This window comes from Microcaecilia unicolor, chromosome 3 (genome assembly GCF_901765095.1).
Source record: "Microcaecilia unicolor chromosome 3, aMicUni1.1, whole genome shotgun sequence".
Lineage (NCBI taxonomy): Eukaryota > Metazoa > Chordata > Amphibia > Gymnophiona > Siphonopidae > Microcaecilia > Microcaecilia unicolor.
This window is the reverse complement of record NC_044033.1, coordinates 278,285,073-278,310,614: the sequence shown is the minus strand read 5'-3', so window position 1 is coordinate 278,310,614 and position 25,542 is coordinate 278,285,073. Positions and strand designations below refer to the sequence as shown.

General features: G+C 41.9%; 1 protein-coding gene across 2 annotated transcripts in view; it reads right to left on the bottom strand.

Moving 5' to 3' along the window:
* The window catches only part of YARS2 (tyrosyl-tRNA synthetase 2), a 32,135-nt gene extending 9,997 nt beyond the window's left edge, over positions 1-22,138 (bottom strand). The window contains exons 1-3 of one of the 2 annotated variants that reach the window (XM_030198114.1): positions 22,129-22,138; positions 11,293-12,159; positions 51-218 (exon numbers count right to left, since the gene is read on the bottom strand). In XM_030198114.1, coding sequence (XP_030053974.1) covers positions 51-218; positions 11,293-12,047 — 923 coding nt within the window. In that variant the 5' untranslated portion in view covers positions 12,048-12,159; positions 22,129-22,138. Of the gene's footprint in view, positions 1-50; positions 219-11,292; positions 12,380-22,128 lie in introns of those variants that run through there. The other variant, XM_030198113.1, reaches the window with a different exon arrangement.
* Positions 22,139-25,542: the final 3,404 nt, after the last annotated feature.

Sequence of the window (25,542 nt, the reverse complement as noted above, 5' to 3'; positions counted from 1 at the left end):
ACGCGAAGGGAGGGGCAGCACAGACCCTGTAACATTGTGACAGCACTTGCCTTTCTACACAGCTATCCTGTTGTCGGAAAAAGAACTGGTAGAATTCAAATGGGGAGGTTTTCTCTCGGTTCAACCACACTGCATTGCCGGCAGATTTCCCTAGCTTGTCTCCAGCAGAACTGGTGATGAGAGGCACTGTGATGCCAAAGACGTCTTGCCCTGTTACCCTGTTAAGGAAAAGAAGAGCATGTTGTACAAAAGGAAAGTCTGTGCCCAGGACACAAACTAATGCAATTTGTTTCTTCCTCCCCCCCCCTCCCAGTTAGTGTTTATAAATTGAAAATTAAGAAATGAAGACTTAATAAACCAATCTCTTCATCTTAAGTGCTTTGTTATATTGGGGGAAAAAAAGAGAAGGCTGTTTAAACATATAGAAAAATATACTTTAATAAGCTTTCATACCAAAACTATGTAATAAAACATGGCTATTTAGACACAGATTTCTCTCTTTTTTTTTTTTTTAATTCCATGTTTTGTTGTGTTTTTTTTTTTTAATTCCTGTCATTTTGTAATAGTGTGTGCTACCCAATAATGGTAAATACAAAAAAAATTAAAAAAAAAGCAGCATGCACTATTACAAAACAAAATGAATGGATACAGAAATGCACATCTCTATGAGAAACATCAGCAGAGGAGAAAGATAAAACTTCTCTGAAAGCCAACTTGGCGGCTAAGAAAGGGAGACTAGTGAGGACAAACTGAGGCTGAGAGAGAAAAATAAAAGACTTCAGACCTCTGCTAAAGATCCTCAGGCCCTCAATGGCAGCCTCCCCCTGGTAAAAAAGTTTCTTTACTTTTTAACATGCCAGCCCCAAGAGCTCTGCCAGCACCTTAGCCTTGTGATGCTTTTGGGAAAACAATTAGCCAACCCTCAAAGTAAAGTTAATTTTCCCCAGAGTTGCACAGTGCAAAATGATTTTTTGCACCACTTTACTGGCATGGAAATGAACTGCTTTGCATATAACACTGTTACCTGCTGTGCTATTCGTGATGACAGCGTATTTGAAGGCAGTTGTTCTTTGGCAGTATCACACGGCTTTAACTGTGTGGTACGTTTGAGAAGACCATACCCACTTATAGGTACAATATACATAAACAGTTGACTTCTTTCTGAGGCAGGCAGTTTTTATTGCTGAAACACTGGGCCGTTTCTGGCCTTCAACTCTAAAAAAAAAGAGTTCCAACTTGAATTCTCCCTTCTTGAGAGTTGCGTCTCCCTCTACTTTCCTTTTCAAGAACACAAGATCATTTCAAAATAAAGTGTGATAATGCACTTTCACCTTGTACTTAAAGTCAAGATCAGCATTTAACATGCAAAAAGCGTCCCAGAGATCAGAGACTTTTGAATCATAGTTTGATCATACTCAGGCAGATGAAGGAAAGAACAGGGAGTGTGGCAATTTTAATACACTCAAGTTGCTCCTTTATCTTAAGCAAAGAGTATAAGGATCTCTCAGGGCATTGTTTGGCATTGAAGGGATGGTTACATGGGAAGGATATTACAATCAAACATTTACACAACTAATACTAGACAAAGGGGGATTTCTTTAAGGGACTTAAGCAATGTGGGGATTTTTTTTTTTTTGGAGGAGATTTTAATGACCCTTGATGGGAAGGAAGCTTGATCATTCTAGGGGGGAGGGAAAAGCTTGTTACAAAACCCACAGGAAAGTAATTCAGGTTTTAACTAAGACATTAGAGATAATTGATGTACGGCATCTGGATCATCCAATCCAAACATTTCTCTCTCCCAGTCAGTAAACCCTATAAATTACTTCACCCCTTTCTAGTCCCCCTTTATTCCTCTCCCAGTACTTCTCTGTCTTTACCTTAACTATTATACGTATTAATTTGACAACATAGATAAATTGTCATGCCAATAAAAGTTATATAGTAACACAGTAAATGACGGCAAATAAAGACCTGAGCGGTCCATCCAGTCTGCCCAACAGTGTCAGTCATTATCAATTCAAGATTAAAAACAACAATGAACGTGGTATTATATACTTGATCATGGTCTTTTTTTAGTATTTCTGGGACGTAGACTGTAGAACTCTGCCCAGCTCTGTCCTTATGTTTCAACTACTGGAGTTGCCATCAAATCCATCCTATCAGCTGCGGGACACAGACCGTAAAAGTCTGCCCGGCACTGTCCTCAATATCCAAATTACTGGAGTTTCCAATGAAGCTCTCTCCAGCCCATCCTAACCGGATTGTTATATGCAGGACTCAGACTGTTCAAACCAGCCCAGCACCAGTCTTAGTTGCTACAGCCAGAGTTATCACCTAAGCACTCCTTGACATGCAAACATATATCCAATCCCATGTTTTGTTTTTTATACCATTCATTTTCTAATTAGAGATCCTGTGAGTTCATCCCACGCCTTTTTGAACATCCCTTGGGAGGGAATTCCAGGCATCAACTACCCTCTGCGTGAAAAAAAAAAATGTTTCCTGACATAACCCCTGTCTCGCCCCTTCCCCCCCTCCCCCTCCCCAACAACCTCATGTCCCCAAGTTTTACCATTTTCCCTTCTCTGGAAAATATGTGTTTCTATATTAATACCTTTCAAGTATTTAAATGCCTGCATCATATTTCCCCTCACACTTCACTCCTCTAGGGAATACATACTTAGGTCTTCCAGACTCTTCTCATATGTCTTTTGGCGCAAGCCCCATATTTTTGTCACCATCCTCTGGACCACTTCAAGTCTTTGAAGGGGGGGGGAAGATTCCATTGGGAGACAAAAACACATAGTAAAAACCTTTTTAGGCATATTAAAAGCAAGAAGCCAACAAAAGGATCAGTTGATCCGCTAGATGACCGAGGGGTAAAATAAATAATCGGGGAACTCTGGGAAGATAAAGCCATAGCAGAGAGATTAAATGCTTCAGTCTTCACTGTATAAAGAGAGATATCAATATCAGAAATGGTATTCAAAACTGATGAGTCAGAGAAACTGAATGAAATCTCTATAAACTTGGAAGATTTAATGGTGCAATTTGACAAATTAAAGAGCAGCAAATCGCCTGGACCGGATGGTATTCATCCCTGAGTACTGACAGAATTGAAAAATGAACTTGCAGAACTATTGTTAGTAATATATAATTTATCTTTAAAATCAAATAATTTGAAAATAACAACAATATTTAAAAAAAAAATCAAGCATGGTACCGGAACATTGAAGGGTGGCCAATGTAACGTCAATTTTTAAAAAAAGGTTCCAGAGGTGATCCAGGATAAAAACTGTCACAAAAAACGCCTGGATACCCTGACAGTTGTCAGAAAGGAGTATATGTCCGGGTAAACTACAACTAATGGTAACCCTACCCACAGAGCTGGCATCTATGCTTACACACAATGCACTGTTCACATACCATGAAAGGAAGTACTACAGCAGACAAAGGCTAAGAAGTGAGAATAGCATTAACACATTTTAGAGCAGCACTATAAACACTGTGAGACTGCCAGGGGCAGAACACTGGGTTCCAGCCATGTCTTACCCATGTACATGCTAAGTTTGTAGAATACTGCTTAGTACTCAACTTGTTCATGTGCACCCACCCACATTTATTAAAATGTAACCATATCCAATAATGATGCGGGGAAACACCAGAACTTCCTGTACAACAGCAGAATCTGTTATCTTTCACAAGTCACTGAGGAATGCTGCTCCTTTGTGATGGCAGGGTAAATCTGGTTCTCTGCCCTCTTTCACATTTTGTTTAAAATTTGGAAGCAATATTGATGGGCCTTTTCAGTACATCCCAGACATAGGAATTTCTGTTTTGAGTTTATGTACTTTTACACTGATACACAAATTCTAGAGGAATGACATTTCCAAATATGAAGGGTCACCTCCTACAACTAAAACTGCTGGGGGGGGGGGGGGGGGGAGTGGAGGGAACTACAGTACAGTAATGATTATCAGACCCTTGCAAATCCAACCATCCAGCATATCTGACAGACCGCCTGCTCCTCCCCCGTGATGTCATTGTCAGTTCTAAATTGTTTCAGTCTAAGAAAACCTTTTTGATAAAGAGTATTTTTGAAAACTGGGAACTCTGTGCCTTTGTTTTATGCATTGTTTGAGGAGTTACCATTGTTTTCCGTATTAACTGACTTTTCACTTATCCGACGAGTCAGTCCCATTTAGGTTGGATAATAGAGACTGTACTGTATCAGTGCAGATACAGAAATAAATATATCTCATAAACCTGCTCTAGATAAAGGCATGAGCAGAGAGACCTCCTCTATCTTCCTTCAGATCACAGGAATCAGAACAGGGGGAGCCACAGGTGACTTAGCACCCCCAAATGTTTCCTCCCTCTTCCCCATCTCGGCCTCTAGCTCTTTTCTTCTTCCTCCCATGCTGTATTCGTTTCTTACCTCACTTTCCCGGGTGGCAATGCTGCAATCTGCTGAACAATAGACTTGCGGCTGGCCAGTGTGGGGCCTTGAGCATCTGTGGATGCTCATGGCCCATCGGCTTCCACCCCAATCTGAAACAGGAAATTTCAAGGGGCAGAAACCAACAGGCCTTGAGCATGTGCACATGCTCAAGGCCTAGAGTTGGCTGGCCACAAAGCCATATTGTTGAGCAGATTGCAGTGTTACCATCCGGAAAAGGGAGGTAAGAAATGAATACTTAGCGCGGGAGGACAAAGAGAAATGCTAAGAAGGGAAGGAAGGCAAGAAATGCTGGGGAGAATGGGAAGGAAATGCTGAAGAAGTGGTAGGTGAAGTGAGGTGAGAAGAAAAATGCTGAAAAAGTGGGGAGTGGGGAGAGGGGAAGAAAGAGAAATGCTGGAAACGTAGGAGGGAGAAAGAGAGAGATACTGAAGAGCTTGAAGGGAAGGACAGAAATATTGGGACAATATGGAAGGAAGGTTGAGAGATCAGGAAGAAGAGATATTGGGAAACCGTGGGGGGGGGGGTGTTTGAGAGGTAGGGAAGGAGAGAAATGATGGACACTGAGGGATTTGAGAGGCAAGGTAGGACAGAAATGATGGACAGTGAAAAGTGTTTGATAGGCAGGGAAGGAGAGAAACGATTGAACCCTATGGGGTTGGAGAGGGGTTTGAGAGGCAGGGAAGGAGAGAAACGATTGAACCCTATGGGGTTGCAGAGGACAGAAATGATTGAACCATATGGAGTTAGAAAGGAGTTTGAGAGGCAGGGTAGGAGAGAAATGATGGACACTACGAGAGGTGGGTAGGGGATTGATAAGCAGGGAAGGGGAGAAATGATGGGCAATGGGGGGTGGGAAGAGGGTTTGAGAGGCAAGGAAGGAGAGAAACAATGGGGAGGGGTTTGAGAGGCAAGGAAGGAGAGAAATGATGGACAATCTGGGGAGAGGAGAGGGGTTTGAGAGGTACGGGAGAAATGATGGACAAACGGGGGTGGGAAGAGGGTTTGAGAGGCAAGGAAGGGGAGAAATGTGACAATGGGGGGTGGAGGGGGATTTAAAAGGCAGGGAAGGAGCGAAACGATGGACAATATGGGGGGTGGAGGGGATTGACAGGGAGGAGGAGAGAAATGATGATTTATTTAATAGATCTTTAAAGACGGGAGAGGTTCCACGGGATTGGAGACGAGCGGATGTGGTCCCTCTTCACAAAAGTGGAGACAGGGAAGAAGTGGGAAACTACAGACCAGTAAGTCTCAAGTCAGTGGTAGGAAAAATAATTGAGTCGCTGCTGAAAGAAAGGATAGTTAACTTTCTAGAAGCAGACGGATTACAGGACCCGAAGCAACATGGCTTTACCAAAAGAAAATCCTGCCGAACGAATCTTATTAACATCTTTGAATGGGTGACAAAAGAACTGGATGAAGGACGCGCACTAGATGTAATCTACTTGGACTTCAGCAAAGCCTTTGATACAGTACCCCACAGAAGACTCATGAATAAGCTCAAAGGGTTGAACTTAGGACTGAAAGTGGTGAACTGGATCAGAAACTGGTTGACCGACAGGTGGCAGTGGTATATGGAATCCGCTCGAAGATCAGCAGTGGAGTTCCTCAGGGGTCGGTGCTGGGGCCTGTTCTGTTTAATGTATTTGTGGGAGATATTGCTGAAGGGTTGGAAGGAAAGGTGTGCCTTTTTGCAGATAACACGAAAATAGCCAATAGAGTGGATACCCTGGAGAGAGTAGAAACGATGAGAAGGGATCTCCGAACCTTAGAAGAATGGTCGAGGATCTGGCAGTTAAAATTTAATCAAGCTCAAAAAATTATTCAAAACTCAAACCACAGCCTCACACCCACTGTGCAAATATGTGAATAAGAGAACAAGACAGCAGTTTGTGGATTTCCTCAATCAATGTCATCCGCAGATAAAATTCGAGATGGTAAGCAATGAACAGCATATTTCATTTCTGGATGTTTGAATAGAGAAAAGGATGGATGGTTTTAGGACCACAGTGTTCTATAAACCTACGGACAGGAACTCTTTATTGTATTTTTCTAGCATGCATCCTCCCCACATGAAAAAGAATATGCCTTTTGTTCAGTTCCTGAGATACCGGAGAATTTGTTCATCTGATTACGAGTCAAAAGTTGTATTAACTCTTAAGTCAGAGATTGACCCAGCGGGGATATCCTAGCCGCATAGTAAAGAAGGCAGCTAAAAGAGCCTGGCACAACCCTAGAGAGTTGCTCCTACAGTACAACAAGAGGATATATTACCCTTTGTCATAAAATATAGTGCACACACCACTAGGCTGAGTCAAATAGTGAGGAGACATTTTGAATTATTAAAGACACACCCTATACTGGCGAAAGCGAACATTTTGTTTTCCTAACAAAGAAGCTGCAATTTGGAAGATATGCTAAGTTCTGATGCTTGGACCCCAAGGAAAAGTAGCATTGATGTTTGTTTCCATAAGAAATGTGGCCACTGTTCGGTATGCCATATTATGGAAGAGGGGTGTGGCTTTACTCATCCAAAAACAGGAAAGAAAAATATTTTGAGATCTATGACATCTTGTGAAACAGCGGGGGTGGTATATTTAATTAGATGCCCCTGTGATCTCATATACATAGGTCAAACCACGAGAAGCCTGAAAATAAGATTAATGGAACATTGCTCATGTCTGAAGCTTTTGAAACGAGAGGTTCCGCTGGTGACTCACTGTGAGATCGCGAGACATGTGTTTGACGAGTTATAATGCACAGTCTTGGAGCATTTAAAACTCTCCCAAAGGAGGGGAGATTTGAGTCGACGATTGCGCCAATTAGAACAGGAATGGATTTTTTATTTTAATACAATGGAACCGGATGGACTTAACATTAAGGTCGAGTGGTCGGCATTTTTTTTGACATCTGTTTTCTGGATCCTAGCTCTTTAAAAAGGAAAAACCCGCTAAGTGGGTGTGCAATCGAGGTCCTTTTAGTATTGGTCGTTTCAAAGGGGTGACGTGGAAGCCTACGCTCTTCTTGGATTGGTCGTCCTGGAACGAAGATGGTGGAGAATGTTGTATTTATAGAGGGTCAGAGGCGTCTCATTGTCAGTTACATGCATGTCTTTGGAGTGCAGCAGACGAGACACAGGATTGAAAACGCGTTTTTGGAGTGCAGCAGACGAGATATCGGATTGAAACCTATAAGAGTGTGATGAACCCTGAAGCAGCGGAAGCGAAACGGGGATTCCCTGTTGGGTTGTATTTGGCGTTTGTTGTTGACAGCGCGACACAGCAGCGATTGGATTTAAGCTAAGTGATATGTAGCTGTAATGCAGTAAAAAAATGTAAAGAATTAAGCACAATGATATTCTGTGATCTACGAATATATGAACTTGCTCATCATATGAACCCCGAGACACTAAGCCATTGTGGAGTTTTTTTTTTTTAGCCAGATGATGGTGTGCCGGGCCCACACCTTATAGTCTGATACTCGGGCTGGCTGGGTGGCGTTACTGAGGCTTTTTTTTCTCCACTACAAAGCACAGTGAAGTGGTATAACAGGGGTGATAGCTTGTTCTTTTATTCACATATTTGCACAGTGGGTGTGAGGCTGTGGTTTGAGTTTCGAGTTAAAATTTAATGCCAAGAAGTGTAGAGTGATGCACTTGGGGTGCAGAAACCCGAAAGAGAGATAACCGAATAGGAGGGGAGAGATTAGTAAGCTCGACTCAGGAGTGAGACCTTGGGGTGTTGGTGTCCGAGGATCTAAAGGTGAAGAAACAATGCGACGGCCGTGGCCAGAAGGATGCTAGGGTGCATAGAGAGAGGCATAACCAGCAGAAGAAAAAGAGGTGTTGATGCCCCTCTACGTTGGTGAGGCCTCACTTGCAGTATTGTGTTCAGTTTTGGAGGCTATATCTTGCTAAAGATGTAAAAAGACTGGAAGCGGTGCAAAGAAAAGCTACAAAAATGGTATGGGATTTGCGTTGCAAACCGTATGAGAGACTTGCTGACCAGGGTCGCTTTACTCATACTACCCCTCTCCTCAAGACCCTTCACTGGCTCCCTATCCGTTTTCGCATCCTGTTCAAACTTCTTCTACTAACCTATAAATGTACTCACTCTGCTGCTCCCCAGTATCTCTCCACACTCGTCCTTCCCTACACCCCTTCCCGTGCACTCCGCTCCATGGATAAATCCTTCTTATCTGTTCCCTTCTCCACTACTGCCAACTCCAGACTTCGCGCCTTCTGTCTCGCTGCACCCTACGCCTGGAATAAACTTCCTGAGCCCCTACTTCTTGCCCCATCCTTGGCCACCTTTAAATCTAGACTGAAAGCCCACCTCTTTAACATTGCTTTTGACTCGTAACCACTTGTAACCACTCGCCTCCACCTACCCTCCTCTCTTCCTTCCCGTTCACATTAATTGATTTGATTTGCTACTTTATTTATTTTTTGTCTATTAGATTGTAAGCTCTTTGAGCAGGGACTGTCTTTCTTCTATGTTTGTGCAGCGCTGCGTATGCCTTGTAGCGCTATAGAAATGCTAAATAGTAGTAGTAGTAGTATACCTTAGAGCAGTGATGGCGAACCTTTCAGAGACCGAGTGCCCAAACAGCAACCCAAAATCTAATTATTTATCGCAAAGTGCCAACAGGGCAATTTAACTCATTATGGGCGGGGTCATCACATGACCACCCCTATGATGGCCACACCCCTTACACCAGCCATGGCGCATATAAACAGACATCATTGAAAATATTATACTAATATAGGAGAAAAAAATAACATGATTTCTTTCATTATAAATCATTTCTGTAAGTTGTTACAGCTCCAGTATACCCAGTGCAAAAAAAGACAGCAGATGTAAATTGGACATATTCCAAACACTAAAATAAAAATAAAATGATTTTTTTCTACCTTTGTTGTCTAGTAATTTTGTTTTTCTATTCATATTGGTCCTGTTCTCTTAACTCCGATTCCAGGCTTCCTTTCCATTTATTTACTTTCCTCCTTTCTTCATTTCTTGCCCTCCATCCATGTGCAGTTTTTCTCCTCCCTGCCCTCCCCTCCATCCACCCATGTCCAGCCACCTTCCTCTCCCCCCTGCCCACCCTCCCTCCCAGCGGCAGGCTTCCCACCCAGCACCAGGCCGGCCTCCCACCAGGCCTCCCACCCACCAGCAGGCCACCCACCCAGCACCTGGCCGGCCTCCCTCCCTCCCACCCACCCAGCAGCAGGCACCAGGCCACCCACTCAGCACCAGGCCTCCCACCCACCCAGCACCAGGCCGGCCTCCCTCCCACCCACCAGCAGGCCTCCCACCCAGCAGCAGGCACCAGGCACCCACCCAGCACCAGGCCTTCCACCCACCCAGCACTCCCACCCAGCTCCAAGCCTCCCACCCGGCACCAAGCCGGCCTGCCTCCCTCCCTCCCACTCGGCACCAGCCCGCCCGGCCTCCATCCCTGCCTCTGAGCACGAAATTTAAGTCTTCCCTTGTCAGAGTTAAGGCGGCGTCAGCAGTAGCAGCGAAAAGCATGCTGCTGGCTCGGCGCGCCTCCTTCAGCCTTCCATCTCTCAAGCTCTGGTCCTGCCCTCTGTTAGGGGAGAGCTTGAGAGACGGAAGGCTGAAGGAGGCGCATCGAGCCAGCAGCATGCTTTTCGCTGCTACTGCTGACGCCGCCTTAACTCAGACAAGGGAAGACTTAAATTTCGTGCTCGGCGGGATGGAGGCCGGGCGGGCTGGTGCCGGGTGGGTGGGCGAGAGGAAGGCCTGGTGCCAGGTGGGTGGGAGGGACGACGGAGGGCTGGAACTAGCTGAGGTGATGGCCGGCGCGCGTGCCAACAGAGAGGGCTCTGCATGCCCTCTCTGGCACGCGTGCCATAGGTTCGCCATCACTGCCTTAGAGGAAAGGAGAAACAGGGGTGACATGATACAGATGTTCAAATATTTGAAAGGTATTAATCCGCAGAAAAAAACTTTTCCGGAGAGGACATGAACTGAGGTTGAAGGGGGGCAGACTCAGGAGTAATGTCAGGAAGTATTTTTTCACAGAGAAGGTGGTGGATATGTGGAATGCCCTCCCGCGGGAGGTGGTGGAGATGAAAATGATAATGGAATTCAAACATGCATGGGATAAACACAAAGGAATCCTGTTTAGAAGGAATGGTCCCATGGAATCTTAGCGGAGATTGGGTGGCGACACCAGTAATCAGGGAAACAAAATAGGAGCTGGGCAGACTTCTACAGTCTATGCCCTGATTGTGACTGAACAGATAGGGCTGGGCCGGAGTGTAAATTTTAAGGGGCTTTGACATTAGCTCCAGAACTTAGTACAAGAACAGTGTTGGGCAGACTTCTACGGTCTGTGCCCTGAGAAAGGCAAGGACAAATCAAACTCAAGTATACATATAAAGTATCACATACCATGTAAAGGAGTTTATCGTGTTGGACTGACTAGATGGACCGTACAGGTCTTTATCTGCCATCATTTACTATGTTACTATGTATGTGGAGGGAGGGATACAGATGCCGGATGCCATAGAAGGAGGCAGGTATAGGCTTATTGGTAAGGGAAGTAGAGATTCTAGGGTTAGGGGTGGGGTTGAGGGCGGAGCTTGAGAACACCCAAACAAAAACACGTTCTGCTGCCCCTGCCTCAGATGATTATATTAACAACCCCAATCACATGCAAATGGGATAGACGTAAGGTATGACTGACAATGATCGCCAAAACAATGTTTAATAAGTTCATTTACTGAAATAAGGTGATAAGGGCACACAACACTGTACGCCCATGTCACCTTAAGAATTTAAAGCGGGCCCCATTACCTCTGGATGAAATCGTAGCCAGTCATTATGTTGCCTAGCTGGTCGGCGCCACCGATCTGGATCCGGCAGTCGTAGTGCTGGTGCAGGTAGTAGAAGTCGTACGCCTGGAACATCTGATAGATGAACTCAACTAGGCTCATGCCCTCGGGGCTCTGTAGCCGAGACTGCACGCTATGCCGGCTCAGCAGCGTGCCCATTCGGAAGTGGCGGCCCACCGAGGTCAGGAACTCCACGGCCGCGCGCTCCTCATACCAGGTGTTGTTGTTCAGGATGGTCATGCTGCCGCGCGCCTCTTCCCCACACAAGAACTGCTCGTTGGCGCTCACGCGCCGCAAGTTCTCACGCAGCCCGCGCGTGTTCTGTGCCAGCTGCTCAGCGGAGAGCGGCTCGCGATCTTGCGTACGACCACTGGGGTCTCCGATGCGCGCGGTGGCCCCGCCGATGAGTGCGATGGCGTGGTGGCCTGCACGCTGAAAGCGAAGTAGCGACAATATGGCCGGCAAGTGGCCCACATGTAAGGAGTCGGCTGTGGGATCAAAGCCGCAGTACACCGTCTGCGCGCCGCTCTGCAGCAGCTCAAACAGTGCCTGGCTCTCATTGTTGCTTTCAGATGGGAAGACATCCTGCAACAGCCCTCGCTGGGACAGGACAGTCAGGAGGTTGCGAGAGCCCGACTCATGCAAAGCGCGCGCTGGAGTGAAGCAAGCTGTTATCCTATGAACCCGGCGAATGCTGAGCCGGGACAGGAACTCCATTGGCACAGCTGTGCTAGGGGTGAGCCGAGGGTGCCGGAAGATTCAGGTACCCGCATAAGAACGGATGCTAACCATAGAGAACACCAGAGGAGTAGCTACCATTGAGCGAGCCCTACAAAATGCCAAGGTAGGGCCCAGCTGCAAATTGCACCTCTCCTCTCCGATTTTCCTTCAGCTCCCCTGTTAAACCGTGAATGCCGCACACACAAAAAAATCTCACGCACAGCAGTGCACCAAACTTGTACTTCTGCCTGGTTCAGGCTACCCAGCCTACCCTTCTTCGCCTTCAGCCCGTTTGTGCACTGATTTTTCAGCCTCATTCATGTGCTCCAAATAGCTTCGCTCAGTATATCTCAAGCCTCATTCTGATGTTCCAATAGCTTCGCTCAGTATATTTCAAGCCTCATTCTGATGCTCCAATAGTTTTGCTTATTGTATTTCAAGCCTGCTGCTCTTAGCTTGCGTTCTTCTTCTTCGTTCCGTCCTCGTCCACTCACTTACATGAGCATCTGTAGAGCGTTTTACTGCAGTTTGTGGTGATATCGCTTTACATTCAGTGTGATGAGTTTTGTTGCTTTTTTGCTATATCTCAGGTATCTATTCTTTGTCCCTTTCCTCACATTCTCCGTGCTTTCTCCCCCTTTCTCTGCATTCATTATTACCTCGGCCTTTCTTTCTCAATCCCTTAAAAAAAAAAAAATCAAAATACTGTGCTATAAACGTTTGTACAAAGTAATTAAGAGAAAAAGACCTCAAACAGTTGTCCCTGCAGTTATTTCTTATCATTGCTAAAAAGGGACGGTGTAAAAACCGGATACAGCGGGATCCTCGGGATCTTCCCGGATTCGATCACAAACCTTTTCAAACTTAATTTTTTTTTCGCCGGCCGTCAAAACAAAGTCGGTGATCGCTGCGGCCGTCAAAACAAAGGAGCGCCCGTCAAAACAAACAACCGCTTAAGGTAGTACTTAGATCCGGAGGATCCCGAGGATCCCGCAGATCTGGCTTTTACACCGTCCTTTGCTAAAAACAAACACATACACTTCACAATGTTGTATTTAAAAGCATGTCTTCTTGAGAGAGAGCGGACTAGGAACCTGAAAGTTAATGTGGTGTGGGAGGCTTTAAAGCTGAAAATGTGCTTAGGACATCCAATATCTTGCACCAGCGCTGGTTGCTAGTGCGCGGGGATCTGCTGTTTGTTAAGTCAGACGGTGCAGAATGGCTGCGCAGGTGTAGGATTTTGTCACCTAATACTGGTTTGTAATAAACACTATAATTAGAAAATCCAAAGATAATTGATCTTTGAAGTTACTTTTTCACAATGGAGTGATGCAGGACCCACAAGGCTGTGGGAGGGTGGAGAGGAAGGGTGATACACTGGACCCAGCCAAAGGGGGAGGGGGGAGCTGGGATGGGGAGATGTTCGACTTGGTTGAGCAGAGGGAAGAGAGAGAGAGACCTGAAGCAGAACAGAGGGGACAGATGTTGCTCTTGTTGAGAATTAAGGGGTCCCAAGCCCCCCCCAAGAAGGCTTAAATGACCTTAATCTGACTCCATCTCTAAATAGCCCTAGAACTGGGGCAATCAGGGGGTTGTGAAGTTCTAAGAGGAGTTGCCACTGAGAGAGACGTTAGATCTAAGAGACCCGCATTAGTCCGCCTCTCAGCACTGGCAAGGAATAGATACCAGCCTTATGACAAACTGGATTTAGGTTACAAGTTATATAATGCAGCGAGAGATAGCTGCTGGATGCAACAAAAGCATTTATACTTACAGCCTTTCATCATTAAGTTAAGCCCACAAATCATCATTTGGAATAAGGATTTTATTTGCACAACAGACTTTAATCAGGTACATTCAGCAGACAGATTCTGGGTACAACCGGACAGAGCTTCGCCGTCTGAGATAAGCGTTGGGGAGGAGTCCAAAGCTATGGCAAATTGTCCCCTCTTTTATACACAAACTCTCCATAGAAGTCAATGGTGAGATACCTAGCTCTCAATTTCTGAGATGATACTTTCCCACACAGTCTTATCAGCATGTTTTGAGAAGCTTTGAGATAACAGTTCCACATCTGTCTGTGTCGCAATACTTTTCACGCCATCTTAAGAACCCTGTATAACCTCTGTAGCCTTCTATACAAAACTAATAGACTCCATTTTGTTCATCTGATTTAAAGTGACAGTTGTACCTGTTTGTGTCAGAACTCATGGTTCAGACCTGCTTTTTACAGATATTTGGCCTAGTCAGTACTTTAGTTATTTTAGCTGTTAAAGGTATGTAAATTGACCCATCATTATTCCAGTGGATGGATCCCAAGCGGGGACACATATTAACTTACAGGAAAAGCAAGTCCTTGCTCAGCCAGTCATAGATTTTTAAACCTAGCTGGTATTTTTACAGCCTGAGTCCTAAAATCTGGCCTTCCACCCTTCCGGTGGGCATCTTGCTGTAGTATAATTATACATCATTCCCCACTTGTCACCCCCTCTGAGGAGGGGTGACACAAAGCTCGTCAAGCTTGTCATCATCCATTCCAGAAGGTGGCAAGCTATCAAACGAGGGGACAAGTTTTGTTCTTATGGATTGCTAGCAGATATTATGCCAGACAGAAAACTTCATTCTTAGGTGGTATATTTCTGGGCATATGGAATTCCCTTTATATTACTCAACCCCTTGGGCCTTAATCTTGATATTACCCCTCTTGAGGCGTAAATGGGACAAAACCATGAGTTCATCTACAAAATCTCACGAAGTATATGTATACGGGTAATAGTAATTTCAGGTGGATCATACTAATACTTTCAGGTTTTTTCTATGACTTCTATTGTATCTGTTGCATAGTACATGGGGAGATAATCTAATGTATGTATCTCAGTGGTCTTGAGAAGGAATAGTGGTTTTGATTAAGCATTGTTATGGGCTCAACAAATATGTGGTTAGTATTCAGATTGCTGTTTAAGGTTATAGGTATTCAGAATCCTTAAATAGGTCGGGATTCCTGGACCTTACTAGTACTCATCATTGGCATCCAATCATGAGCACTAATAAGTGGATAACAAGTATGAGGTTGCCTCATACAGCAAAAATGGTAACAAAGGTCATGCATGGATCTTGACATATGCATAATGACCTGGAAGTATGGGAAGCAATTTATATATCCATTACCCCACTTGGAGCTTAGTCAAACCTACAGAAAGACATGTAATGTAAGTAAGCCTACACCAGAGTTAAACAATTGCATAGCTGGTTGATACTAACAGAGTTTACATCTACATTATGATATCTTAGCCAGTATTAGGGTTTGATGTTACCCTTGTATCTGAGCAAGATCAACTTCAATTTTAAATTACCTAAACAGAAATAATAGGGAAACTCTTAGAAAAACAATTAGAACAATAAAGAACAATAAAGAAAATAATAGGAAAATAAAATAAAACCTTTTCTAGACAGGATTACTGCTAAACTGCTAAACTGAAAATAAAACAAAATATGAATCTATAATGTCCATAAACAGCAACAGTAATTCTCAAATTAAGTATCAGTTCTGAATTCTCTTTCATCGATCATGGTTGAGGCGGTGGAAGCGCTGAAGAATCTGGACGGAGATCTAACAGGGCTGGGTTTTCAGGCTGGCTTGCTGAAGGAAGTGGCTGGTCTTGAGATGGTTGGGGGATCTAACATCATTTGGGCCTGGATAGATCTTGAAGACGTACTTGTGGTGTACAAATTGGGATCTTTCCATGTCTTTATTCTAGGCATGCAGCATCATAAACAGTTCATCAAGAGTCAGAGGTTGTCAAAGGAATATGCAACATGACTGTATGCCTGAATGATACATTGCTATATCTTAGTGGGCATAATCAGTGTGAATTGAATAGGCATGAAAGACAATGTAAACACAGAGAAAACAGTGCTAATTAAGTGCAAAAACAAAAGGGAAACCAGAAGGGTTCAATAATGAAAAGCCAATTTACATAAATAACAATAGTATATATGAAATTGTATCTACAAAAAAACAATTAGAATTTAGAGATGATGGTAAATGTTCAATTATTGATGTATGGAGGGCAATGCGTCGCAATCTATCGCCAATAGATATGGAATCTTCACCTACGATGACTACCATTCACCAAGGGTTGAGCCCTCAGCTGCAGGAGGCCAGCAGGACTTACGAGTTAGATGATTCAGAAAGAAGGGTCAATTAGCAAATAATCATAGTCAAAGTTGAAGACCAATGTGCAGAAATTTAAAACTCATAAATAGTCCAGGTGATGGAAGTATCTTCTGGAATCACGATCGCTGTCTGTTGTAATAGTGACATGTAGGTTCTGAAAAAGATGAGAAGCCTGCAAAAATATTCAATACAGCAGAATATTTAAGAGCATAACCAAGAAGGTCTAAATTAATAACATCATTTGGACAAAAGAAAATTCTCATTGGGGAAGTTGGTTGCTCCTTTTTCTTGCTAGAGGTCAGTTGCAGTAGAATAGAGGCGGTAGATCAGGAATTGGATTAGCAGTCTTCACTCAACCTACAGGACTTAATAAATAGAGGTGATATAAGAAGTAAAATCAAGTGGTCAAATCTCAGCATAGGACCATTAGAAAGAATAGATTATAGAATGCATTGTTAGTTCCTTTGCGCATCAGTAGGTGGAGCATAGTGTCAATATATAATATCACAAATTACCAGTAGGAATAATAAAATGAAAAAAAAATGTTCTCTGTATATTACATGTGGCTGGCACAGGAAGTCAGCAGAGTCTGAGGAAACATTGTGGTCAGAGTCTGTTCCAGGAAAATGCAGCCCTTAACATGATATTTTAAAAGATAGAGAAAGGCCAAAATCAGAAATGTAACAACTATATATTTCTATGAAGCCTTCTCACGTGACCTTTACAAGGTTAAAATAGGTCAAATGAGAAGGACAATAACCTATAGTCCTCTGTAATAGTTCACAGCCAATTTGGAAAATAAAAATTATATTAAATTTTAATTTGATCATTTCTATGCTTTCACAATTTTGGGCCCTAAATTATGACAGCATATGAAGATTCACATTCAGAGAGATAGCTAAAAATAAGCTTATATATTCCCAGCAATCAATTTACAATTTAGAGTATATTTTAAATACAGAGGAGGAGCAGCTTTATAAGCAGGAAACAAGTAGAGGCATTTCTTAGCAAAATTCAAAATTCAAGGATATAATAACAATTTTTATTAATGCAATAAATGCATAAATTGACCAGAAAGAAAGACCAGTATGATATGTTCATAATACTTCAGGAGAGGAAAACAAGGTTATTACTTTATCTGCTTCCAGAGGTACGGTTCTCAATAAAAAGGAAATTGGCAATTGTAGCTAGTCTTATCTGAACATAGCTCTGAAATAATAGCAACCTAAATTTCTTTAGTTCGGATATACCAGTTAGTTATGTTATGCAAGGGTTAATCTTTAAACTCTATTGAGAACCAAAAATGCTGGAACTCTATACAATAATATATCTTAAAACTATAAATCTTTAAGAGGCAGGGAAGGAAGTTTGAAAGTAGTAGATAAGACGTGAAAGGAAAAATTAAAACAGTTAATTCATTATTACGGAACACATCCCCAATAAAAAGCCAGGAAGTGAACATCAGCACTGGTTATTTTAAACAATGTCATAAAGTGCTTGCATTTCTAGTGAAAGCAATTTATCAGAAATCAAAAACAATCAGATATTTAACATCACAAATCAAACAAACATTGCTTAAATGAAATAATATACAATCCTGGAAACAAAACACTCCTTTGAGATTTACTATCACTGCAGTTGATAGGCAATCTCTCCGAGTAACCTTAAAGCACTAATTTAAAACTAAAGAAATGATTCCCTAATAAATAGCTGGTTTAATATATGCTATTTATCACAGGACACACACAGGAACATATAGACGTAAAATTAAAACTGTAACCTAATCCTGATACGTAGAAAACTTAAAACTCAACAGAAGAAGAAAGATATTCCTAGATGTAGTTCAAGACTAATCATTGGAATTGTACACGGTTAAGGAATTCTTTAGGGTTTTAAAACAAAAAAATAAATATTCCAGTAGCCAATCACAAGTCACAGCACACAGACAGAAAAGAAAAGGAAAATCACACTCATACACATACAAAGTCTTAATCCTAAATTTGGTAAAATAAAATATTTAAATTAGTGCTAATCTAACAGGCTATGAAAGTATACAAAGGCAAACTCAATAGCAACACATACAATAAATAAAAATATACTCACGATTCGTACAATGTAATCTCCAGTGCAGAAAATCAATTGAGAAAGAGGACAGTTGGTGGGATCACTATGCCCTTCCGAACTGTCGGTGGTATAGGGAGGTCAACCGTAAAAATAGGTTGGTTTCGGACGGAAAGTCCTTACCAGAGATCTGAATAGATGTCAGATCACCAGTATCTGGCATTGGGTGCGGAGAGGAAGATATGATATATATAATAACGGGACCTAGCGAGCAAGTGGTCTACAAATAAATTTCAGGCCTGTAATTTGCTATAGAAAAATGAACTAGATTAGTAATATATATATTTTGACCAGACCTAGAACCTGGTTCAAAAGGCAGCTTCAGAGATAGCAAGGAGACCTAGAAATGATAATGTGCTAACAGTTTACAAAAACATGCAAAGACATAACACAATCATACTCACGCATCTGCTAATGTACTCCAACATAGGGACCCCAAAAATAAAAATTACTAATTAGCGGAAAGCTCAACGCTTTTACTGCAGATTAAATTAACAGACAAATGACAGTCACAAAGAGGAAAGGAGAGTTTAAGAAAAAAGTACAAAAAGTAAATGGTGTCAGCTATTATGTATCTATACTACTCTAATAAAAGAAAACTGTTCCCCAGGGTAGGCTTCTACAATTAGGATTCTGCTCTACTAGCTGCCAAGAGTCAGCTCCATTGGCCATGATTCGCTCCAATGGTAGAACCCTCAAAGGAGGGGAGACTACTACCCCTGAAAGTGCTCAGGAAACTGCGAAATTAGTTCCCTGAACTGGGAGAACAGATACCCTCTGGATTTTCGCTGGTTAGGAAGATTCTGCTCTATTCAAATGAAGATTCCGCTCAATTCGACTAACCTCCATCGGATATTTTAAATATACAGGTAAAAATTTAGACTGAAGATTCTGCTCTATTCAACTGAAGATTCTACTCAATTCAAACAACCAAAATACATTTAAGAATTTAGATACGCCCGAATCACCTTGTACACAATCGCAACGAAAGTCGTTAGACGTCTCTTTATTAACCCCGCGGTCATCTATACAAGTAATTCATAAATGGGCAATAATGCCAAAACCGCAGGCCACTCCGAAAAATGGAATGGAAGTCTGCTCAAAATCTAATAAATGAGATACCGTCATCCATTGAAGGAGCACCTTCGATGGATGTGAGTCCCAGACATCGGTATCAAACCCAATGGTTATAGCGTGACACTGGTATATAAGAAAACAATAAAAGTATAGTATGTCCTAGGGGAAAGCCCCTGAAAATTACTATAGAAGTGATAGAAAAATAGAGAGAAAAACGAAATATTCCAAAGCAAAACAAAACAAATGTAAGCTCTTTGGGAAAGGCACAGTCATAAAAAGAGCCTTTAGTTGGAACACCTTAGTCAGGACAAAAAATGTGAAAAATTCCACGTTCATCATTCACTAGACAATATATTTTCCACTCAACAAACCAGGAGAAGGAAACTCAAAAGCATTAGAGCGGAACAGTAACAATAAGAAAGCCTGCAATACAAGGGCAAACAGTACAAATAAATTCATTCATACCTGTAGTAAAAGAAGAAAACTAATTAGGAAAGATAAGTGTACATAATATATGATAAAAACTGGGCCTATCTAATTTGTAATGTAAGGCAAAAATAAGCTGTAAGGGTAGGTTGGAAGCTGTATATGAAAACAAAATATAGACTTTAAACAAGACATGAAACTACTACATACTATAATAAGAGTAACAGGGGAGAACCATATATGTAACTGGAAAACCGATTTCAGCAAAAGGCAAGAAAGGCATTATAACATGTGTAGTCCAGAGCTATACCCCTAGAATAAATGAAATAAAGGTAAATACATATTAAATGCTTTTGGGGCGGGTACCGGATAGGTTGGAAGTAGCATCTAAACAGGAAAATATAAGAAAAGCATATAATTCAAGAAATTGTGAAACAGGACACTAGAATCGTTGTGCAAACATGACAAGTTAATACCCATAAATATGACAAATTAATATCCATACACTCAGAAAAGGAACATAGTAAATAAAATAAACCCCAATGCGATGGCAGGAAGCTTTTGTGACTAAACAGGTAAAAGAGAAAAAAAACAAATTAAAACATGTGATTTTTACATCAAGAACTTCCAATGATACAGCATGAAACATACATACTAATCAGTGACTGAAATGATATGTCTAAATGATGACAAACAGAACAGCTGCAGCATTAGAAGGAAAGAGAAGGTTGGGTTATAAAGGACCAACAGGAAATAACTGAAGTGAAACAACGCTGTATTCTCATGGCACGCAGCCATCATCTTCTCAACAGAAAAGGGAAAACATATTTTATATGCATATCTATTAAGGTAAAAACAAAGAAATGCTGCTATATAGTATATAATACTCCTACTATCATATTATTTAAAAGCGATTGTCATTCTCAGGATGTGGAAATATACATCCGGAAACATTTAGAACATAAGTCATTACTGCAAGTGTTTAAAATAAGCCAGTGCAATAATAATGCAAGCAATAGAAACTGATGGGCGGGGACAGCACAGCGCCTAGCTTATAACGGGAGCAAGATATAATCCATATAGCGTCTAAGCAAATTTCAAATAGGAGAATAAATAACAAACCTTAAGCATTAATTAAAAGTATAACATTATAAATTAAAAGGGTGTGATAACAACTGCTAGGACAAGTACAAATTTAATAAAACAACTGAAAATAGTAGCCAAGAGACTATCAAAATTAAAAAGGAATATATTTAAATAAGTGGCAGAGAAGAGAACGTAACCTTACAGACAGACAGGCTATATGTAAGAGCAGGAAGCATAGTCAGGAGAAAAGAAGGGTGCCGTTGCAGTACAGGGCGAAAGGTTATTACCGGAGATTATTAGAAACAGGATAATACATTCCAAAGCTAGAGATTAACAGATACGAGAGACAGAGAGGGCAGAGAATGGAGGGGAAGTTATTTATAAAACAGCCACAGAAAAAGAGGAAAATAGACAGCTATGCACTTGTAAATGGGGAAAGCAAAAATACAGAGAAATGAGACTGCAAGTATAGGGCGAGAGGTCTCAGTCATAAAAAGCTGAGAACTTGAAAACAGCCGTCGAGAGGAAACAGACCTTTCCTTTATTAGAGAGAAGTAAAACAAAAGTGGCTAGAGAGCTGAACGCCGTAATCGGTGCATCCAGCTAACGGTGAAAGAAAGTTATAAATAAACAAATAGAATAAGGAGACATACAAGCGGGTACGAGGAAAAAGGGACACACTCCGAACAGCAATCTTATCAGGGGTGTGCACAGAATGAAACTGTAATAACAAGAGGAAACAAAGGTAGCTGTGCAGTTTTAAATAGAATGCAGGAAGTGTGGTTCATAGCTAGAAAGGTAGCAAGAAAAAATTTTGTTTTAAAGGGAGAAAAACATGTAAGCTCTTCGGGTAAGGCACCTTAGTTTACAGTGTATACTAAGGTTGCCACACAGCAAACTATGAAAGGAAAGCTGGAGGGTGGTAGAGCGGAACAAGAAGGAAGCTAGGGCAAGCAGTACAAACTCAGTCATGCAAGACGAACAAAGCTGAAAAAGACTGTGAAATACTTAACCTTGTAGGACAGTTTTGACATACGTAGCTTAGTGTTAAAGATTGTAGATGGGCAGCGGACCAGCACTGCCATCATAGAAGTAAAAGTTATGAAAATTTAAGCACAAATATTTGTACAAGAAAGATTCTGTAGCTAGCATGCTCTGGAAATCACGCTAGACCCCTGTGTTATAGAACACAAGCACAATATGATAGCATTTAGATATAACAAAAACAGTTGCTTCTCAACAATATAACCACAATATGCAACAGTCTTCCTAAAGTACTACCAGTTAAGCATTCAGCAAGAAATACATGCGTATTAATTATACTAAGGTAAATGTGACATTATAGTGGAACATTAAGACATATATCTGTACAGGGAAAAAGAAAGTAACATCTGTAGGAATTGAGTAATACCATTTAAAGTGCGAAAACCAGGATCCTGAAGCATAAATCATGGGGGGCCACGTAAATGAACTATCAGCATAATACGAAAAACAGATTAAAGAAGTATTGCAACATAATTACAGAAAGCTACACTAGGACAAAGAAGGAGAAAGCCGGTTTTCAAAGGGGTAAGTTATGTATGTTTGAAGGAAAGATACCTTTTTAACACTTTGTAAGCACATGGTGTAGCACAATGAAGTCTATCAGGCTGTCACTAGCAGCACAAAAATAAAGAAACCTGTCTCGGGTTTAAAATCATGACTCAGAGACAGAATGAGAAAGCATTAGAGTATCTATTGTTTAAGGGAGGTGAGCTGAAAGAGAGGGCAACGTACAAAAGTCAAAGTAGTATGAGCATAAAGAAAAGGAGAATGCAGAGTAAGACTAAGATGCAGTGTCATAGTCTTAAAAGTGAAAGAAAAAGAATACATCCGTACATTGTTACATGCTCAGAGGTGCCCGTATAACGGACTTGGCAGCATGAGGCATGAAAAGATAAGTCATTTAACAATTATGATACCTGCTAAGGAAATATACCAGATATAGTTCGATAAATTTAGGAGCAATACAGTTGACGGAGGATAGACAGCAAAAGGTTCACAATATCCCTGTGTAAATGACTGGTTAACTTGTACCGCTTCAGCATAGAACAGAAAAAACGGACGGAGAAGGGGAAAAAAAATTACTTTCTGAGCTTTTAAAAGTGAACTGTAGCCTCTGCCAAAGCAGTGCTGGACTGACTGATAAGGCAGCTAAAATGGGCAAGCTTCCCAGATTCTCATGTCCTTGAGATAGTGAACTACAGCGCTTGTTAGGGAAAACTTTCAAAAGTTACAGAAAGAAATGGCAGTTTCGGAAGCCTGGATAAGGATATGTGAGGGAAAAAGGGTTTAGAACTTCAGCTCTTCGGGCAAATTTAGATGGATTTATAAAGGCAGATTCGGAGCCCAAGAGGGGGTATATATGAAATATGACAATTACTAGTAATGTAGTAAGTTTTGTTCCAGAAAGAAAATTAAAACTCACACCACATGGGACTGAGAAGGAAAAAGAATAGTTTTATAGGGAATAAAAAAACGATTTCTAGTTTGCACGAGAAGCCAAAAAGGTGTATGTAAGGTGTTAAGTTACCCCAAATGGTATCGTGCGGGCCACAGACATATGGTATAGGAGTCGGTAGAGCATCAGAGAAGAGGGCAGGGAGGGAGGAATTCAGATTAGACTTAAGGGAAAAAGAAATGACTATGGGGGTGGGGTGAGAGCACAGAACTAAGCAGCAGTGAAAAAGGGCAATTAGGTGGACTACGCAGTAAATAATAACGGGCAGGAAATGCGGTTCAAAGTGAAAAAGCCAAGCCAGATTTAGACAGCGGCATACAGAGATAAGAAATAAGAAAAGCAGAGACGGAACAGTATAGTTCACACAAAAAATCCAATTCAGACGGAGTGCAGAGACATACAAAAAGATGCAAAAGGAAAAAAAGGACGGAATAAGAGATACTACGCAGTCATTCATAACAGCTGAAAAGATAGCACCGGAGCACCGGAGCATAAGATCTGTAAGGAGAAACGGAAATCAGAGGTTATAATGCAGCGTAAGGAAAAATAGCCGAGAGAAATGTAGACAGGAAGGGGGGCTGTGGGCTGAGTAATTAGAGAAAAAGCATAGTTCAGAGGACTGAAGGAACTGATTTAGAGAAACCAGAAGGATTTTAGAGGAGAGCAATCTGAAAGCGTGCTGTTCTCCTAGAGTAAAGGAAATTCCCCCGATCCGGGAGCCTACAGAAAAGAACGGAGCAGGATTAGACCCAGGGGATTAATAGGAAGAGGTAGGCAGAAGAAGTTAGGATGAAGGAGAACAGGAAAAGGGATTGGGGGGGGCGACAGAAGAAGAAAGAACAGAATACATAGTAAGAACAGGGGAACAGGGATTTGAAAAGGGGGGATTAAGACAGAACACAAGATGGAATGGGAAACAGAAAATGCCCAATCTCTAAGGATTGTTAAGCGAGAATGCTAGCATAAAGACCAATCCAAAGATTTTGAACATTGAAATAAACTTGCAGCAAACCCCAAATCGCAGTCGCCTGGATTCGGTGTTATGCACCATTCACACAACAAGCACAGTCTTGCGTACATCACGCAAATCAAAGAAATGGACAGAATAGGAGAAAGAAAAGAGAGTGAGAAAGAACAGAACAGAATATTGAAAGACAGTGACAGAATTTTAGTCAAGAGCTAGAATCAATCCCCACTTTGACAAAAATTCTCATGGCGTGTTTAAATCGAACGCTGGGTCACCAATGTTGAGAATTAAGGGGTCCCAAGCCCCCCCCAAGAAGGCTTAAATGACCTTAATCTGACTCCATCTCTAAATAGCCCTAGAACTGGGGCAATCAGGGGGTTGTGAAGTTCTAAGAGGAGTTGCCACTGAGAGAGACGTTAGATCTAAGAGACCCGCATTAGTCCGCCTCTCAGCACTGGCAAGGAATAGATACCAGCCTTATGACAAACTGGATTTAGGTTACAAGTTATATAATGCAGCGAGAGATAGCTGCTGGATGCAACAAAAGCATTTATACTTACAGCCTTTCATCATTAAGTTAAGCCCACAAATCATCATTTGGAATAAGGATTTTATTTGCACAACAGACTTTAATCAGGTACATTCAGCAGACAGATTCTGGGTACAACCGGACAGAGCTTCGCCGTCTGAGATAAGCGTTGGGGAGGAGTCCAAAGCTATGGCAAATTGTCCCCTCTTTTATACACAAACTCTCCATAGAAGTCATAAGTACATAAGTACATAAGTAGTGCCATACTGGGAAAGACCAAAGGTCCATCTAGCCCAGCATCCTGTCACCGACAGTGGCCAATCCAGGTCAAGGGCACCTGGCACGCTCCCCAAACGTAAAAACATTCCAGACAAGTTGTACCTAAAAATGAGGAATTTTTCCAGTCCATTTAATAGCGGTCTATGGACTTGTCCTTTAGGAATCTATCTAACCCCTTTTTAAACTCCGTCAAGCTAACCGCCCGTACCACGTTCTCCGGCAATGAATTCCAGAGTCTAATTACACGTTGGGTGAAGAAAAATTTTCTCCGATTCGTTTTAAATTACCACACTGTAGCTTCAACTCATGCCCTCTAGTCCTAGTATTTTT